The following is a 14,534-nucleotide window of genomic DNA, read 5'->3' as shown; positions in this document are numbered from 1 at the left end:
CAAGTTCTTTTGAACTTAAAATTTTACCCCCAAAAGATTTCCACTGGATAGATGAGAATTGGCTCTATTTCTTCTACTTCTGTATAGCCCGAGTAAAAATACTCATAGTTTCTAGATTTGAGTGGGGAACTACAATTATTAGGACCCGTGGATATTGCTGCATTTCAAATACGGTACAATAATTACAAAATATAGACCATCTCTTTACAAATACAAATTATAGTATATTACAAGTCATATACAGTAAATCTAGAATTTTTAAACAAACTAGCGTATCTAAGTTTACCTGGTTGCGAGTGCATTATTATTCCAGTTTACAGTTGCCCTTTGCCTGACAGTCAGAAACCAACCGTCAGAGTGATGCTCTCTCCTGTAAACTGGCGTCACGTCACAGAAAACCCTGTTTACAGGGTCCCATTCCCCTCTCAGGATGACGGCTGGTAGGTAGGTCCTGACTTACACACTGTATTTCAGAAGAGCCGAACAGGAATCAGGAAGCAGTGTGTTTTGGGGGGAAAAGGTTTAAAAATGGATACGCTGGGCCCAGTGAACGTCTGATATGCTAGACCGATGGCTGAGGTAATGACATAGGTAAGGTGATCGTCATCACCTTTAAACCTTCCCCTCATGCCCGCGGGTGGCGGGCCAGCGCTCTGGACAAGCGGGCAGGGCTTGTCCGCCCTCCTCGCTGGTCCTCTCCAGGAGGGCTGGACCTGCCCTTGCCCACAGCTGGGGCTGAGTGTGTGGGTGCAGCTGTCCCCTACCAGATTTATGGCTTCCTTGAGGCATGACATCACTTGTACAAAAGTCTAAATTGAATAGGGACTCCACACTGGTGCCTACATTTTCCTAACTACGAGGCACTTTTCCCCTGGCCCTCGGCGCCCCACCTGAGGCCAGAGCCAGTCGGCCACTCCCTGGGGGCTACAGGGTGGTGATGCAAATCATTTCATCCGCCAGGTCCTCCTCATCCCTCCCGAGGTCTGGCTCCTCATCGCTGTAGCCGGGCCCGAAGTCCTGGAGCTCGTAGTCCTGCCGGCGTGAGACGGGCCCCACGTCCCCGTTGGCCCGGGGATGCATGTTCCCATTCAGCAGGTTGCTGGCTGCACTCTCCATCTCGTCGATGGTTAGGTCACAGGCATCGGCGATTTCGTGTTTTGTCGCTGACACAAATTTTGGGTCCCTCGCATACCGTCCTAAGCCTTCGGATATCAGAACCTGCACAGGAAAGAGGATCAGTGGCACGAATGCAAAAGGACAGAAAAAGCACCTCAAGCAGTGACTGTATGATGTGCTCTGGGGACTCGGCCAATCATGTCTGCTAGCCCCCATACGTGGTAACTAAGAGGGAAGGTGAATGGCTTGGAAGATCTGAAGGACCTCAAACACTGCACGTGGCCCAACAAGAGTGCAACCCACCGGGGACAGATGTCTCAGCGTAAGCTAGTCGAATTTGCAGGAATAGCGCACACAGTCCTAGGTACAGCTAGCTGATGAAACCCGCAGGGGTGCTGTTTTTATATTCATGCTTTAAGTACCATCCTGGCTGCTAAGAAGTGGGCGGTGTCCAGGTTCAGAAGCCAGGCATCCGGGCTCCGGAGCCCACCCGCCCTCAGAACCACCACCCGTTGCTGTTGTGCGCGGTTCTCCCCAGTTCTGCCCTCCCATGCAGACTCCGTGGCCACACTCACCGCCTCCACCAAGCTGTCTGCGCTCCTCTGCTTGTCGCTGTTTTTGTTGTGGAAGCTGCTGGGGACAGTCAGGCTGGCTGGTGTGAACGTCCGATAGGAGACGCCGGGCTCGTCCGTGTACCACGAGCTGCGGTGCAGGGACGGTAGGCTGCCGTTGACCTGGTCCGGGGCCTCCGACCGCTCGACCTGGATCAGTGGGGTGTAGCACGGCGTCCAGTCCCTGTACGACGGGGTCGCTGGCGGGGTGGCCCACGACCTGGTGGAGTGGCTCGGCGAGTACTTCTGGGCTTTACTGGAATCTAGGCCGGCGACTGCCATGATCTGAGGAGAAAGAGGAAGTGGGGAGACCAGAGGTCCTCAGAGGTCCCGGCCTCGGGCCCCCTCAAAACAGACCAGGCTGGGGCTTCCCGGGTGGCGCAGTGGTTGAGAGTCCGCCTGCCGATGCAGGGGACACGGACGGGTTCGTGCCCCGGTCCAGGAGGATCCCACATGCCGCAGAGCGGCTGGGCCCGTGAGCCGTGGCCGCTGAGCCTGCGCGTCCGGAGCCTGTGCTCCGCAACGGGAGAGGCCACAACAGCGAGAGGCCCGCGTACCGCAAAAACAAAACAACAACAACAAAAAACAGACCAGGCTGGAGGCGCTATTTTACAGGGGCTTCAGAAGGACACAGCACACTGAGTAATTCAATGAATTGGCCATAAAAACTTGGCTTTCTAGCAGACCATGTTTTCTTTTCCCCCACATGCATATTTCCTGTGACTCTTCCCAGGTAGGAATCAGTTGTTGGTGAAACAGCTTAGAAGCATGAAGAAACAGGGAAGACGCACAAGCTGTGGGGTATGAACATGCCACCCGGTTCACTCCGGGTTTGAATAGGGAAGTGCATTCAGGGCAAGCTGACTGCGCCCAGCGCTCGTAGGGAAACAGGCTGGTTCTCTTTAGGGCAACTCATCCCGCGGCCAGCACTCTGCTCAGAAGCACCAGGTAGGCACAAGCCTGCTTCTTCCACCTCCAGAGACGCCATGGCAGGTCTGCCCTGGCATCCCACTCTGCAGAGGGGGACGGTGAGGCTGGGTTTATGAACAGCACAGGCCTGTGGCCAAGTCGGAAGCCAGGACCGCCTGGGGGAGGCAGGGCGGGGCAGCAGGGGACAGGGCACTGTCACGCACAAGCCCACGAAGACCTCCATGCCTACTCGGTGTGTGGCATGTGATGGCCAGGGCCTTCCAGAGGTTTGTCCTCCGTCCACGACAAAGCAGCACACAAAACTTAACATAAAAAATGGAAGGCAGCAGACTTCGTTGGTGGTCCAGTGGTTAAGACTCTGCGTTCCAAACGCAGGGGGCCCGGGTTCGATCCCTGGTCAGGGAACTAGATCCCGCCTGCCGCAACTAAGATCCTGCATGCTGCAACTATGACCCAGCACAGCCAAATAAATAAATAATTTTTTTAAAAAAAGGAAGACAGAAAGGCAAAAGGTTGGCAGACCTGAACAGAGACTCTGAAATGGACCCTCAGGGTAAGAAGCATACCATACCGTGTGTGCTCCCACCTGACACAGACACACAGACACAGACACACACACAGACACACACACACAGACACACACACACAGACACACAGACACACAGACACAGACACACACACACACACACACACACACACACACACACACACACACGAGGACAGCAGCTCTGATGTGCTCTTTTCAGGAAGACAAAGTACCATATCCTTGTCCTGGAGGCAAAGCCCCACAGGCCCTCCAGTCCCTGGGCACCCTCCTGTCCGGCCGCCCTGACGGGCCGGTCTCCCTGGACTACACCCCCCTTGCAGGCAGGTCGGAGGCTCACACACCCTCGTGACCCCAGGGCCTGGCCCCCAGAGGGCTCCGTAAATGACGGGACAAGCTCTCAGAGCCAAGGGCAGCACCGATTGTTCAGGGTCAGTAAAGCCGCTGCCACTCCCTGCAGTGTGGCTTGTCCCAGGCCCTGCCTTCAGTGCCGAGGACGGGTGTGTGCAGCTAGGCTGAGAGCCCGGCTCTGGAAGCTGGCAGCCTGGGACTCAAATGCCAGCTCGGCCGCTCAGCTCCTGTGTGAGCTCAGGGATGTCACCTTCCCTCTGTGATGCTTGCTCGTCCGTAGGACAGGGTTCATGATAGTTTCTATTTGGCAAGGTGGTCACAGGACTGAACCAGAGTGTTTGTGAAGGGTCCCCCTTCCCTCCAGGGCTGGCAGCCAAGGGGGACAGGGTGCCCATCGGCCCTGGGGGTGGGCCAGGTGTGCCGGCTCACCTGTTGCTGCATCAGGTGCAGAGGCAGGGCCGTGCGGTGGGGGAAGGCGGGGGATGGCAGGAACTCCTCCTGGCTGCTGTGCCGGCGCAGGCACTCGAAGTTGAAGGAGGATCTCCGGGGGGCTGAGAAGTTAAAGCACACCGTGCAGCTGTGAAACCGGCAGTCAGGGCCCCGGGGCTCTGGGGTCAGGGCAGCCCCCTGGACATTCAGCAGGGGGCCCAGGAGGAAGCAAGCAAGGCACCCAAGAAAAGGCATTGGGCACCGGGGTGGGGGGCGGGGGGCGGTGTCTCAGAACTTTGGGAGGGAGGAAGAAGCAGCCCGACTAAGGGATGTTTTCAAAGAGCAAGTCAATTTCTCCTCCCTGCCACACCTGTTCTCAGGGGGAGGAGCTAGAAGCAGCCAGAGGGTGGCTGTTCTGACCCTAGGCCCCTGTCCCTGCACGTGGTGGGGACACAGCATTCCGGGTCAAGTACACGACGTCATTCTAGAATCCCAGAGACGCTTGCTGACTGCCCCGTTCTCACCTTCCAGACATCCTGAGTGTCTCTGGGGGCTGGAGCATCCTGCCGGTGCTCCTGTGTTATGTTTACAATTCTGTTTGCTACCTGCCCTAATAGCTCAACCAGGTAATAAGCAGATCCTTTTGTGGGGAAAGACCCAGCTTCCCTAGCCCTGAAGACAGAACGAACAAGAAAGGATACCTTGAACTTTAAAAAATGCGGTTGGCTGCCCTGTTAACAGCCACTTTGAATAGAGGCTTATAAACAGGTCGAGTGATAACAAGATGACCCAGAACTTGTGGCTTCACAGGGCACCAGGCCCGGGAGATCAGCCTGAATTCTGGGCCCCGAGCACAGGCCAGAGGCCTCCCCAGGACACCTCCCCTCAGGCGCTGCCGCCGTGGAGCTGCCTCGGCAGCCTTCCTGGTGGCCTGCGAGGCAGCGCTGGGTCACCTCAACAGTCCTTTCTTGAACTCTGCTTTCTAAGCTCACGGGGCATTTCTTATGCCCCGGCAACACTCCACACTCCCCTAATTCCTGCACGGGAAAACTGCAGGGACCTGCCTGGGGAGGCCCCCGGCATCCTGGGACTGCACACGAAGCCGCAGAGCCCGTTCTCTGGGGCCCAGGCTCCAAAAGCACACGGAGACCAGACCGAGCCCTTGCCGGACCTGCCCACCAGGGAGGGACCAGACAGACGACGAGCCCTGTTTCGCGGGCCCGACGCACACCGTGGGGCCTTCTGGGCCTCCTCGTCCAGTTGCCAACATGGGACACAGGCACCTGCCATCCGCATCAGACAGCCTTCCCTCCACGCGGGACCGAACTTAAGTGTTCTAAGAGGAGGACGGGCCTCCCTGGTCAGCACCACCTCTCGGACCCTCCTAGGGTCAGAGGGTGGTGCCAGGGGATGGAGCCAGGAAAGGAAAACTACCCCCGCTGTCATTCAGGTAGCACCTTTCAGTTTTGAAAGTGGATCCTCTCTTTTGCTCTGCACCACCGTCTCTAATGGGGGAAGTAATCCCGCTGTGGCTGAGAACACAGGGGCTCCGTGGTCTCCCTGCCTGAGGTCTGAATGGATGGGCAGCAAAGCAAATAAGAGGCATTTAATTTATTCACCCTTAAAAATAAAGAGGGCAGCCACTCTTGCCCGCTCAGGGTCCTTGATTCACAGAGGCGGTGCCCACGAATGGTGATTATCGTGGCCACCAAAGGGAGAAAGGGGGGTCACAGGAGGGCAGTGGAACTCACAGGGCCAGGGGCCTCCGTCCAGCCTCGCCTGCATGTGCGTCACCTGGTACTGATGGACCCCTGAGCTGCTCTGTTTAGCAGCTTCTGTTTGGGGCTGTGAAATTAAATATTAACCATGGAAATGGGTCTGATTACACTTCCCAGCAGGGCTATGACAGCTGGAGGCAGATAGGACCTGGGCACCACCCAACTGCACATGTTACTGTGCACTAGATGGTAGACTCAGAGCCGCTGTGTCTTGGTTATTTTTGGTTACTGATTAGAGTCCTACCCCAAAATATGCCTCATTCTTCAGAAACGCCAGAAGTGGACATTCTTTAACCAGCATCAAAATGTCCACGTGTCCAAAATCAAACTACCCAGCCAGGAACTGGCAGGGGCCACTGCTCTGTTTCCTTCCCCGGCTCAAGTTCCTCACTGGGGGTGACCCAGATCTCCTGGTGGCACCATTGATGCCAGCTGCCCACGAAAACCAGGTCAGGGAGCAGCCAGCCCCTGCCCCTTCTCTGCAGGACGGGATTCCTTGGCCCCAGGATGAGGTGCCTACCCTAGAGGTCACCACCAAGGCCACAACCTACCATGAGCAGAGAGCACTGGCAGACCAAGGCAAAGGTGGGGGAGAGGAGGAAGGATGGATACCAGGAACCCCCAGGTGCTCCTCAGAGGCGTGGGCCTTGGGCAGAGGCCTGGGCTCAAGTCCACTCTGTGCGCGGGCCCATCCTCCGCCCTCTAAGGGGTCACGGCCCCATCTAGGGAGCGGGCTTAACAACACCATGGTGCATGTCTTGCCTACCTGTCAGGGCAGATCCCAAGCTCAAAGGCAGTGATGAGGCGCACAGAAACCCCTCATCGGGTGCGACATACCGTGCAACTGTGGGGCCTCACACTGTCTCTCTCTGTTCTCAGCAGGAAGCGCTTTAAGCCCTACCACGTGGCACACAGATGAGAAAGCAAGCCAACAGCATCTCCAACTAGGGGGCTGGTCTCGAGGACTGGAGGCCCCCACCATGGCAGGACCACGTCCGTCACCACCCCCGGGCTGGGGCAGGGGGAGAGGCACACTGTTCTCTGTGAGCCTTGCTCCCAAACAAAAAATCTGGCCTCACATGTTGGGGTGGGAGGGAGCAGGCGTCTCCTTGGAGACCTCCGGGAATCATAGCAAACAGGTGAGTCATCATCCTCCGAGAAGCTTTGGGGGTGATGGTAGCCTCGAGGCCGCTCGAAGTCCAAGCTGCTGCCTGGGTATCGGGTATAGTAGCCACAGCTGTAGCTCTGCCTGGTGATCGAAAAGGCCAGAAGAGAGAGCAAGGGACACATGAGAGCCTAATTAACAAGCCCATGTCACAGTCCTCTCCCCACCGCCTTGGACACAGGAGAACAAGGCAGCCCTCAGCTCCATGGAAAATTCTAGTTGGAGGGCAAGGGCTGCCACAGGAAGGTTCAGGACGGCAGACCTGCGATGAGTGAGGTGCTGGTGTTTTCCCTCCCTGGGGCAGCCTAAGGCCCCGGTCAGGTGTGGACTGCCGATGCCCGGCAAGCTTGACTATCACCCGCTCGCTTCTTCCCGAGGGTCTGCCCTCGGCCAGGTGCTGAGCGGGGCGCCTGGGACACGGAGATGCCTGAAGTGCGGTCAGGGAGCTTAGCAAATACCTCATGCCCGTGGAATTCTAACGCAGGCTGGTGAAGGTGGGCGCTGGGAGAGAGGGGCTCAGGGTGGGGCTCCGTGGGTTCTCGGGGCAGGGGTGGGGGCGGCATTTCAATTCCAGTCAGAGGAGGAGCAGGCCCTTGAAGGGAAGGTGGGATTAGGTGAGCACAGGTGGGGAAAGGGCATCCAAGGGGTGGTCGTGGTGTGAGCAAAGGCCCTGAAGACGGAAAGTCGGAACGCAGCTGGCTCAGAACCAGTGGCTGCAAGTCAGGCTTCCAGGGAGGCCTGCGGAAGGCCGTGGCGCACAGCGGCGTGAGGGAGGCCCGGCTGCGGCTGGCCTGAAAGACGAGGCCGACGTGTAACAACACGTCAGACGCCAGAAGTGACCTCAGCGCAGAACCACGTCCACTTCAATGGGCCACCGGTCCCAGTGGGATGCAGTTTACAGAGAAGAGGGTGGGAGGTGGCCTTTGTCCCCCTGCACTGCCTGCTACCTGTCCTAAAGCAAAGTGTTCGCTTTAACCTCATACCTGCCTTCTCAGGACAGGAGCCTAGAGAGGCACATCTGCTGAGTGGTGCCACTCTGACCTCCTGTCCCCTCACCTCTAGGAGAGGCCTCCTGATGGGAGTGCTGTCCGTTAAGACCGACCAAGCCCTGGGCTGGCGAGCCGCTACACGGCGAGAACCCCCAGCCCAGAGCGCTCAGCGTTCAGCAAAGGCTCTCTTTTCTAGAGCCTATACTGAAGCCTCACGGGTGGGCCCCTGGGGGAAATAAGTCAACAGGCCTGAAAAAACAGCCTCCGCTCTGCCTCTCTCCAGTCCTACTTCTCCTGCCCTGACTTCTCCTGTGGCCTGGAGGCTGTGCTCCCACTCTGCTTCCCAGGACAGTCCCAAGGGCAGCAGCAGGTGGCCCGTGGCTTCGTGGGCAGGCGCAGCCCCAGGGCCAGGAGACAGCAAGGCCTCCTCAGGTCGTCCCGAGCCACAGAGACCTCACCTGCTCCCGGTGGGCGAGCTGTCGTCCTCGTAGCACTCCTCACTGCTGAAGTACTCCTGTTCCCCCAAGCAGCAGGGGTCCCTGAAGTAGCCGTGTATCTCTGGGTCTTCCCGGCAAATAGTTGGGAACTGCTCGTCTCCTGAGTCAGCCCTGCAGGTGGGAGAGAGGGCCTGAGCGGCTGGGCGGGTGGCAGACCGCTCCTCCGGCGGTGCCTCGGCCGTGGCCACGGCAGCCCTGCCCGAGGCACTCTGGCGTCTCCCTGGGTGCTCCTGCCTCAAGTGGGGCTGGATCGTTAATGCCTCTGGCAACGGCAATGTGTGTGCGCACGCATGTACCAGGAAGGGGTTTCTCCCTCAGTGCCTTGATGATGCTAGCGCCACACCACTACCCCCAGAGGCCTGAGAACCAAAAGAGTAGATGTAGTTTGGGAGTAGAGCAAGAAAATGGACCTAGAGACCTGCAGTGATGGGCTCCCAGGCCACCTGCTCAGATCCCTGGGCCTCCTTACCCCGGCCCAAGGTGCCCTCAGAGCCTGGAGCATCTGACTCAGGAAAGGTGACAGGATTTTTGAGTACAGGGTCCCAGGGGAGGGAGACTCTCCCGGACAACGTCCACCACGTTTGCCAAGACAGCCCTGCCCCAGGACTGTCGTGATGTCTCCCTGAGACCCAGATGTCCTGGCCTCGGCCCTCAGGGAAGCCGGCCAGGCTCTGTGGCATCCCTGCTCTCCAAACAGAGGACTGTGCTTCCTCCAAGCTCTTCACTCTCTCCCACCCTCCTCCAGCTCAAGTAACTTCTAACTTGAGATCATTAAACCAGGACATCTGTCCTCCCTGTCCCCAACACCATGACCATCCCACCCACAGTCCAACTGGGTTCAACAAACAGGGAGCAGGGTATACTGCCCGTGGGTAGGGGGCTGCCCAGGAGACAAAGGAGAAGGCCTGGCTCCTGGACTTCAGGAGGTGGGGGGTCACGCTTTTACAAAGCCTCCACAAGAGGCCTGACCCCGGACAGCAGCACGACTGGCCAGCTCCACAGGCCGGGGGCTCTCCCAGCACCGCACTGAGGCCTGCGGGGCTATAGCTGTGGGCGCGCTGCATGTGAACTTAGGTCCTTGGATGGTTAACACAGTCTGTGCACATATGGATCTGAAAGCTCTGCGTCCACAGCCCTGGGCTGTAACGCCCTGCACTAGGCTAGCTGGCTCCCTGGCCTTTCTCATCTCTCAGCACTCAGAGAGGCCATCTGGTCCCACTTAGAACACACAGTATTTAACACATAAATACAGGCAATGAGCACATACCTAATGTAAGTTTCATAATAGCGCGTTCTATCCAGGAAAGGCATAACACGGGAGGGAGGGAGAAGATAAAAGTTAAATATTTCTAGCAAAATTTAAAAAGCAAATATATCAAGCTACTCCTTAGAGCAGGGGTCGGCAAACTATGGTTCATGGGCTGAATACAGGCCGTCACCTGTTTTTGCATGGCCCACAAGCTACAAAGAGTTTTTATTCTTTTAAAGAACTGAAGCAAAATCAAAGGAAGAAAAATATTTCATCGCACGTGAGTGCATGAAGTTCACATTTCAGTGTCCACAAATAAAGGTTTATCGGGACACAGCTGCACCTGTACGCTTACATATGATTTATGGCTGGCCTCTTGCTACGATAACAGAGGTGACTAGCTACAACAGAGACTGTATGAGGCTCCAACCCGAAAATATTTACTCTCAGGCCCTTTACAGGAAAAGTCTGCCAGTCCCGAATTATGTGGTACAGTCGGGGAAGGTAGAGTTTGCAGCTGCTCCTGCGTTAAGGGGCATCGCGTAGAGCAGGATGCAGGGTGGCCGGTGGCCCTTTATCCTTTGGGTTCATCACATGGCCAGTTCCTGAAGAAGCTGTGACCTGGAGGCACTCACAGGTCCTAACACCAATGCCCGCAGGGAGCCTCCCACCTGTGCCAGAGATGGGAGAAAAAACCTGCCTTGGGCTGACACTACATTACCAAGTGCAAACACATCTTAAACGTTACCTTTTAATACTGCACCTTCTTTGAGGCTCACGGCCATGCTTGTGGAAGGAATGATGCCCATTTTCAGACACATGCTCAAGGTTCCCAATGCTGGGCCGTTTTCCAGGGGCAGCTTTGGACATATTGGCATTATTGAGATTGGCATTTGTTGAGCTGGGAACTTGCTTTCCTATGGAATTATGGTTATGATGGTTATGACACACCGAATTTCCTGCTGGAGGAAACAGCGGTTTCTCAGTATCACTTGCAGGTGGAATTGAAGGCCTTTGGACATGCAGGGGACGGTGGGTGGTATTGGTCTGCTGAAGGGAATCTCTCCTATCACTATTAACATGATTGACATGGTTTCCAAGCAGGGCACCATTTCTCTGCAAAATAATGGGAGACAACACCAGGTAATTTAACAAATATTTGATGCAGGCTAGCTATGTTAGGTAATTTCTTTTCTACATGAAAAACAAATTCTAGGTAAGCTCCATAGAATCCCTGTGAAACAGTCTGAGTGTCTCAGTGACCAGGGTGACTGTGTGTGCCAGCCGGTCCCCCTGAAATGAGGAAGGTTACCGATTCCTGAGCTGGGGAGCAAGCGCTCGGCTGTCATTCAAGTGCACTCTTCCGGTTGCTCCAAGGTGAGCTGACTTTCGCCCAGCAGGGCTGTCGGCAGCCCCAGTGGCCGAGGTTGGGCGGCAGGCAGGTCTCTGGGCCGGGGGCTGGGAAGTGGAGGGCCCGCTGGCAGATCAAAGAGCCGGCCCGGGGAAGGAGGGGTGGGGAGGGCCAGCGGCTGCTAGGAGGACCCAGGATGCTCATCCACGCCGGCCAGTGGTCGTGACCGAGCTCCTCCGAAGTGGCCAGTGTGGGGCAGAGGAGCAAGCTCTGGGAAGGAGCAGGCCTGGCCCTAGGAGGGGTGCTGCTGAACGGGGAGGGTCTGCAGGGGGGAGGGCACGGTCCACAAGCCCCTCTAGGCCCTGGGGCTGGTGTGCATCCTCCAGGCTCTTTGGCAGATCGTTAACTGCCCCAACTGGACTCCTGCCCCGCTATTTCCAAGTGGCCAGTGTGTAGCTAGGCGTGGAATAATTACTTTGAACACATCTTCTTCTTCTTCGCCTTTTGTTTCCTCTGGCTCGTCATCTTGCAAATCACATGAGATAGCACGTCGGATTTCTGGCCCAATGTCGTGCAGTGTCCTTAATCCCGCCTAGATCAATGAAAATGGCAAAACAGGTTAGACAACACGGGTGGCCTGGGCCCAGCCTGGGTCCTGGCTTTGCTCCTGCCTGATTCAGTTGTGGGAGGGGAAGGTTTCTCCAAAGGACAGTCCAGGGAACTGACCACTTGTTTGAATGTAACTGATGGTGTCCCTGCAGCCTCAGGGATGGAGGGTGTGGTCAGGAGTTCAAGATGGTCCTGGGCTGGGATGCTTGAGGCCAGTGACCGCCTTTTCAAGCACCCCCACTCGCAGGGAACAGCGCTTGCTTACTAGTACTAGGGTCTGCCATGGCCAAGAGCCCAGGCCCATGTCTAAATGACTGTCTACAGAAGGATGGCCCACAGAGCGCCATCTCCCGGAGCCTCGGACGGGGCGAGGAGCACGGCGCGGCTGTTTTACAGGGAGGGTGGCAAGCGCTCGCTGGCTGTGTCCAGGATGAGAAGCCTAGTGCAGGTGCCAGAGGGCCAGCAGACCAGGCAGCCAACTGGGCCACTGGTTCTGCTTCAAAGCCATGGGAACGAGGGCAGGACACAACACACTGCAGCCACCAGCACATTCAGGACCAGAACGCGATGGACAGACACGCACAGACCTGGGCTGCCGTGCAGGGCCAGGCTCCATGGCCATCTGTTGGCACCTGGGCCTGCAGCCTGTGCTCAGGTGGAGAAATCGCCACTGGTTGGGTCATCCTCTTGAAGACCACAACACACTGAAAGGGGCTCCAGCCTCTGGAGGCGGCGCCAGACCTGCCAGGTGACCCCTTAGGCCCCTCACGGACGTTCTGCATTTCCCCGAGGCCCTCACGGCCGGCCTTCCTCACCCTGGGCCCCGGGTTCCAGTGGGACAGGGCCTGGGAGAAGCCCTCCCCTTGTACTTAAATTTCTCTAGGGAAATATTCGAGATGCTTATGGACTACCTATGGGGGAGGGGTGGTTGCTGGCTCTGAGAAAATTATGTTTTGACCAACAATTTGAAGAAAAATGGCACGCTAATAGGGAGAGTACAGTTACTCTATCCTTGGACACAAAAAGACTGGCATCGGAAAGAGGCATTCCCGCCCTGTCCCCGGTCTAAGGTCACCCGTCCTGTACCCGGGTGGTACCCCCTCACCTGCCGGCCGTCTGTCTGCACCTCAGTAGCCACTAAAGGTGTGGAGAACATCTGAGGCCCTGGCTGTGCGGGTCTCCACCCGCAGCTAACACCCCGCAGTGTGAGGGGGTGGACCGCTTCCCTGTCCTTCCTCCACAAGCCCCGGCAGCGGGTGGTACAGGGCACAGACAAAGCGTGATGACCGCGTTTGAGACACGCCGGGCAGTGGAGGGGGTGGGGGGGGGAGGAGGGGAGGGTGGCCCCCATCTTGCCAGATCCGGCAGGACCGAGCCCACGAGTGTGGGAACGCTCAGACCGGTCTTCTGCAGTCCTATGGAACCGCCCAAGAGGCTCTCGTGAAAATGGCTTCGTTCGTAACAGCCCTCAGCCTGCGAGAGGATCCTTTTAAAGGTCGCACACCAGGCTGCGTCTGGTTTGAACCATTCTTTGCATACAGGAGCCCCAGACCTTTCCATTTTATGAACCGTGGGGGTGAACGAGCTGCCTGGAGTCAAAGCCTTAAGGTTCCCGGCTAAGAAGGCTGTGGTCTCGCAGGGGAAGGACACACGTGTCCCAGGGCCAAAGCCAGAACAGTTTGTGGTGTGGGCAGTGAGGCTGCCTCTCACTCACCTGTCCCTCTGATCACAGGCAGCAGACACACGCACTCAGACGTGCACACACGTACAGCTACAAGCACACACATGTACACGCACACACACACACACACACACACACACGCTCACTCTTTTCCTCTCTCAGGACCCCGCTTCCGGCACATCTGAGCCTGGGAAATCATCTGTCTTAGAGGCAGACCCACACCATTCTCAGGGAAACATCAGGAAGGCAACTCTAATGCCAAGTGGATGAAAAGCTCTTGCACAGCAGAGCTGCAGGCCTGGGCAGCAAGGTTGAGCCCAGTCGTACTGAACAGCCTGCAATTCATCCAGGCAGTGTTCTGTAGGGCACAGTTATCAAGGGAAGATAAACGAAGCCGGAGTTTCACCATCTGATTTTGGATCACTGGAAAGAAAGAGCTGTTACATATCTGAGGCTCCCAAGCAAGAGACCAGGTTTGAGACACCTGCTTCCGTTGCCACAAAACACACACAGGTGACAGTGCACCGAGTCAGCATCCCCAGGTAAATTATGTACCTTAATCCACGTCCCAAGGCAGCGTGGGCCAGGAAAACTGTTTAAATAACAACAGATAATCCTGTTCACTGTCATTCAACTGACTGGACTAGGTCTGATTAGAAGAAATAGAAAACTATTTATTTGGATAATTTTTAACATCATCCTCTGTTGACGGGTTGACATTTCACTGAAATACACATATGACATAATTGCATAATAAAACCAAAAACTGTCTCCAGCATGTCTTCAATGATACACAAGATTAGGAGAGAGCAGTGAACAAACACACAGGACAGAGAATTTGTTTGCAACATAAATCATGGAGGAAATTGAGAGGTGGCCCAAGAGGCCATGTCCAAAGACAAATAAGGACAACATATTTATTAAAGAGACATCAAAGGAGGAGAGAAAGCATCACTCTTCCCAGACAGGAGAGCAGAGGCTCAGAAATCATGATTATATTTTGCTTTGCTCCACGCAGGAAGGAACACACCTCCTAAGAGTCAGAGACTGACTGGACTCTTTCACAGGGGATCCGAGGAAGGACAGACGGGGAGGGAGGGGGGAGGTACTATGAGGAGTAGGGGTGTCTGCCAGGGTTGGGAATGAGGGAAACAGATGTTCCCAAACTTGAATTGAAACGAAGCTTAAGCACAGCACCCTGAATTTATTACATATCACAAAACATGGTAATGAA

At 56.2% G+C, this 14,534-nt stretch overlaps 1 protein-coding gene across 5 annotated transcripts in view; it reads right to left on the bottom strand.

Moving 5' to 3' along the window:
- Positions 1 to 776: 776 nt before the first annotated feature.
- Positions 777 to 14,534, bottom strand: part of CACNA1D (calcium voltage-gated channel subunit alpha1 D) — a gene marked incomplete at its 5' end in the record, with an annotated part of 447,563 nt that continues 433,805 nt past the window's right edge. For 4 of the 5 annotated variants that reach the window (XM_082664922.1, XM_082664924.1, XM_082664923.1 and 1 more), the window contains 8 exons: positions 777 to 1,218; positions 1,692 to 2,012; positions 3,982 to 4,103; positions 6,839 to 7,008; positions 8,372 to 8,521; positions 9,678 to 9,704; positions 10,408 to 10,775; positions 11,486 to 11,602. In XM_082664922.1, coding sequence (XP_082521048.1) covers positions 925 to 1,218; positions 1,692 to 2,012; positions 3,982 to 4,103; positions 6,839 to 7,008; positions 8,372 to 8,521; positions 9,678 to 9,704; positions 10,408 to 10,775; positions 11,486 to 11,602 — 1,569 coding nt within the window. In that variant the 3' untranslated portion in view covers positions 777 to 924. The remainder of the gene's footprint in view (positions 1,219 to 1,691; positions 2,013 to 3,981; positions 4,104 to 6,838; positions 7,009 to 8,371; positions 8,522 to 9,677; positions 9,705 to 10,407; positions 10,776 to 11,485; positions 11,603 to 14,534) is intronic. The other variant, XM_082664926.1, reaches the window with a different exon arrangement.

The sequence above is a fragment of the Grampus griseus genome (assembly GCF_964374135.1).
Source record: "Grampus griseus genome assembly, chromosome: 10".
In the NCBI taxonomy this organism is placed as follows: Eukaryota; Metazoa; Chordata; class Mammalia; order Artiodactyla; family Delphinidae; genus Grampus; species Grampus griseus.
Note: the sequence above shows the minus strand (reverse complement) of the source record. Positions and strands in the feature narration are given on the sequence as shown.